This window comes from Cicer arietinum, chromosome 2 (genome assembly GCF_000331145.2).
Source record: "Cicer arietinum cultivar CDC Frontier isolate Library 1 chromosome 2, Cicar.CDCFrontier_v2.0, whole genome shotgun sequence".
Lineage (NCBI taxonomy): Eukaryota > Viridiplantae > Streptophyta > Magnoliopsida > Fabales > Fabaceae > Cicer > Cicer arietinum.
The window spans coordinates 19590581-19595589 of NC_021161.2; the positions used below are offsets into that span (position 1 = coordinate 19590581).

Sequence of the window (5009 nt, forward strand, 5' to 3'; positions counted from 1 at the left end):
TGTCTTATATTTGATTAATTTTATTATATTATGTTTACACTATAAAATACTTAATTAACCTATAATAACATTTAATAAGAACTATTATAGCACTCATGTTAAAAAAAATTGACGAAATTAGTATAGCAGTTAAAACATACGTCTTTTATAGTGCTTCTTTTATATTAAGTCTTTTATAACGCTTCTAACGCTTCTTTATAATAAACGCTATAAAACGCCGCCTACTTTTAATAGTGTCTATAAGGACTATGAAAGACCAAAATAAGTGTTATAAAAGTCATGTTTTTAACATATTATATGTTTGTGTGTGTATAAGTAACTCTATGATAAGTTATTTTACTTAATAACTCAATATAAAAGGTGAATTTCACTAATCTAACTATTAATTACTAACATAATATATTAATGATCAATCATACAAAGTTTTATATAAATCTCAAATTCGTAGTTATATAATCTAACTATCGATATTTACTTATATTTTATAAAAATTTATTGTAAGTCCATTTGAAATTATTTAACCAATTATCAAATAGTTTTAAAATTTTATAAAATTTGTAGAGTTGATCTACTTAAAAATTTTTGGTTTAACGATTGCATCACATAGTTATTCTTAGAGTCAATAAATTCTCACCCATGTAATGCATAATTTTAAATTATGTTTATGATAACTAAAGTCTTTTGAAAATTTAGACTTTTTGATATAAAACAAAATTATAATTGCAATGCATATAAATAAATATATATTATCTTACTATAGATTGTTTTCGGTGGATTCATTATGTTATTCTCTACATACTGCCATTGATTCAGTGCGGTTGATATGAAGTGGTATGTTATTCTCTACATAATTGAACTGGCGGTAGGCTTGGTGTTAGAATCAATAAGTGTTTCACACATAAGAAGCTTTGAGTTTATAAGTAAATATTAACAAAATAGGAATCATATGATACATACTAGTATCATACTAAAATAAGCTATAAGAGGAATCATATGATACATACTAGATTCATATGATAGTCTCAAAGTTATAAGAGTTTAAATGTCATATTTTAGAGAAGCATTATTTTAAAGTGTGGGAAAAGTATCTTATTAAATTTTAGCGAAAAATGAGTTTGATTAGTTTAATGACTATTATTATTTGACTTGAAAGTTATCACACAACAATAAATACATATAATACAATTTATTTTAATATTACTAAAATAGATTAATAAAAATATTGAGGTGTTACAGTTGAAATCGTAATGTTTCATATTATATTCTAAATAAATAATATAGGGTGTTCTATATATATTTTGAATCTTAGAGAAAAATAAAACTAAAATAGATGATTTAACGAAGAATAAATTATTTAGGAACTTCTTATATTGCAAGGACCAAATTGTCTCTTTATAATTAATCACAAGAATCTAATTATCATTTTTCTGACAAATTTTCTAATTATTGTTAAAGACATGATTGTGTTTTTTCTAATAATGGTACATATTGAGACAAAATTGTCTCAAATTTATTTCTCAAAAATTAAAAATTACTTTTATTTTTTTAAGACACCAAATTAAATGTTTCAATTTTTCACAAGAATTAAATTAAGTTATTGCATAATTATAGATGATAAATAAACCCTCTCCTCTCACTCACATGTTTTGTTCAACTTTTTTTTTATTGAGTCGTGTTTCTCTCAAGTTCAATTTTTCTTTGAGGATATGCACTTTCAAAATAGTGGAGTTTAGGGCCAAAATTCCATTACCAACACTTTGGATACAATAAAAAATGTAAGAACTCTTTTTTATTCATATGATTCGGAGTGCTTCCTATCCATTCATATGATTCCATCCAACAAGTGAAGTACTCTTTAGAAAATTATGAATACATTTTTTTGACTACTTTTATTTTATATTTTACTTTTTATATATAAATTATGGATAAATTATATCATCAACTAAAATCTATTGTATTCCATTAATAATGTGAAACTTAAAATAAAAGGTATTCTAGAAAGAAAGAAAAAATTGTTAGTTATTCGATTTTACAATAAGTATCTCATTTATCATTTTTATATATCAGATTATTTGTTATTTTAGAATATTAACTAAGAAGTTCGAATACGTAGTACATATACAAATTTTTTAGAATACATGTACGGGTGTGATATGATACAAATGCGCATATACAATTTTTTTTTTTGAAATTTAAGATAAGATATGGTTTGAATATGTTATCAAAAATTTTATTAGAAAAATTAAGTACAATTGCTTATGTGGTCCCTTAACTTAATTTTATATAACACTTCAGTTATTTATCTTTTTTTCCTGATTTGATCATTTATTTAATTTTATGACAAAAATTCAAAAATATAAAGAATGAAAATATGAGTTTAGTTGAATATTTGAGTTATAAATTTGACGAAATTTGCATTATATTGAAGATGATAATTAATTTTGAGTTTTGTTTAAAAATTTTGATGAATTTTTTGTAAAAATAGAATAACATTGTTAATATTTTAAAATTTAAAAGATCAAATTGTTTACTTAAAATTAAATAAACGACCGAATCGAAAGAAAAAAAAACGATAAAAAACTTAAGTGTTATATGAAATTAAGTTAAGGGACTATATAAACAATTATGCCAAAAACTTATAGCCATGTGAAATACTTATAAATAAAGATGTATCGATCATTCTTCATAGATATATAATTATAAATTTTATACATCTTTTTTATATATTTTAATTCATGTGTTAAAATATCAATCAACATATTATTAAAAAAAAATAGTTTTGAAGTCTCATTCATCAATAGATAATTTTTTCAATTCAAGAGTAATAACATATTAAAGTGGATGAAATACATCTCCATTGATATTCCAAAAAAATTATCTCGCCTTATTTTAATTCATGTGTTAAAATATCAATCAACATATTATTAAAAAAAAAAAAATAGTTTCGAAGTCTCATTCATCAATAGATAATTTTTTCAATTCAAGAGTAGTAACATATTAAAGTGGATGAAATACATCTCCATTGATATTCCAAAAAAATTATCTCGCCTTGTTGTGAGAGTTAAGCATCAAGCAAATTGTGCCTTCGCATGAAAGCATTGCTTGGCTCTCAAGGTGTATGGGAGATTGTTGAAAAAGGCTATGATGAGCCACAAGATGATGAGGGATTGTCTCAAGTTGCGAAGGAGGCTTTGGCAAAAAAAAAAGGAAGAAGGATCAACAAGCTCTTACTCTCATTCATCAATTTTTGGATGATTCTATGTTTGAGAAAGTTGTCGATGCTACAAATTCAATGGATGCTTGGAAGATTTTGGAAAAATCACTCCAAGGGATTGACAAAGTGAAGAAGATAAGACTTCAATCTCTAAGGGGAGATTTCAAAGCTTTGAAGATGAAGGATTCCAAATCAATTTCAGATTATTGTTCAAGGGTGAAGACAAATGTTAATCAAATGAAGAGATATGGAGACAAGATAGAAGATGTTCGTGTAGCTGAGAAAATTCTTCGTTCATTGACTCCTAAGTTCAATTATGTGGTACTTGTTATTGAGCAATCGTAAGATCTTGACTCAATATCCATTGAGGAATTAGAAGGTTCATTGCAAGCTCAAAAATAAAGAAAGAAGAAAAGGCAAGAGAAGCCATTAGAGCAAGTTCCCAAGATCAAAGCTTCATTGAAGGATGATAGAGGATTCAATAGTCAAAACAGACATGGACGTGAACAAGGAAAAGGACAAGGACGTGGTCGTGGCCAAGGAGGAAGAGGAAGAGGTTTCAATTGTGAATCCAATTACGAAGAAAGAAGTCACTCATCACCAAAAATTTGTGGAAGAGGAAGAGGTTATGGCTATTATCAAAGTGAAATGAGGTATGACAAGTCTAAAGTTGAATGTTATAATTGTCGTGAATTTGACTATTTTTCTTGGGAATATTGTAATGCTCCTAATCAAGAGGAATAAGAGGCTAATCTTATTGATGAAGATGAATAGTCAACTATGTTACTAACACTCAAGGAAGAAGAGAGATATGCTAATAGTTCATAGTACTTGGACAGTGGTGCAAGTAACCTTATGTGTGGATACAAAGAGAAATTTGTGGAGCTTAATGAAAAGATGAATGGAAATGTTTCCTTTGGAGACTCATCAAAAGTGAAAATTGAAGAGAAAGGTACGATTCTAATCTCTTCTAAAGATGGGAGCCATAAGTTGATTAGTGATGTATACTATGTGCCTAAATTAAAGAGTAATATTTTGAGTTTGGGCCAACTTCTTGAAAAAGGATATGAAATTCTCATGAAAAATAAACATCTTTGGCTTAGAGATCAAAATAACAATTTAATTGCTAAAGTTCTTATGTCAAAAAATAGAATGTTTATCTTGAACCTAAGAACTATTGAAGCAAAATGTTTGAAGATGAGTGTCCAAGATGAAACATGGCATTGGCATATGAGGTATGACCACTTGAACTTGGATACACTTAAGATTATTGGAGAAAAAAGTATGGTGAAAGGGATGCCCTCAATTAATTATCCAAATCAATTGTGTGAAGGTTATCTTCTTGGCAAGCAATCTAGAAAAAGTTTCCCTAAAGAAGCCACATCAAGAGCAATTAAGCCACTGCAACTTGTGCATATTGACTTGTGTGGACCAATCAATCCATCTTCATTTAGCAAGAGTAAATATTTCATTCTCTTTATTGATGATTTTAGTAGAAAAACTTGCATTTATTTCTTAAAATAAAAATTAGAAGCTTTTGTTGTTTTCAAGAACTTCAAAGCTCTTGTAGAGAAGGAGAGCGGTCGTGAAATAAAAGCTTTGAGATCTGACCGAGGAGGTGAATTCACTTTGTAGGAGTTTAATGAATTATGTGCAACTCATGGAATTCGTCGTCCATTGACAGTTCGAAGATCTCCGCAACAGAATGGAGTAGCCGAGAGAAAGAACAAAACTATTTTGAACATGACAAGATGCATGCTAAAATCCAAAAGGATGCCAAAGGAGTTTTGGGCTG

General features: G+C 27.5%; 1 protein-coding gene across 1 annotated transcript; it reads left to right on the forward strand.

Moving 5' to 3' along the window:
• Positions 1-3089: 3089 nt before the first annotated feature.
• On the forward strand, positions 3090-3958 carry LOC101510784 (uncharacterized). Its single transcript, XM_012720017.1, has 3 exons — positions 3090-3176; positions 3269-3555; positions 3619-3958. The coding sequence occupies exons 1-3, from the start codon at positions 3090-3092 to the stop codon at positions 3956-3958; spliced, it is 714 nt and encodes a 237-aa protein (XP_012575471.1).
• Positions 3959-5009: the final 1051 nt, after the last annotated feature.

Excerpts from the sequence above, each read along its gene's own strand:
- LOC101510784 (XM_012720017.1), top strand. The coding sequence starts at position 3,090 with ATGAAAGCATTGCTTGGCTCTCAAGGTGTATGGGAGATTGTTGAAAAA. Across the intron at positions 3,177-3,268 it reads ATGATGAGGGATTGTCTCAA|AAAGTTGTCGATGCTACAAA; the intron begins GTTGCGAAGGAG and ends TCTATGTTTGAG. Across the intron at positions 3,556-3,618 it reads GTACTTGTTATTGAGCAATC|AAAGAAGAAAAGGCAAGAGA; the intron begins GTAAGATCTTGA and ends TCAAAAATAAAG.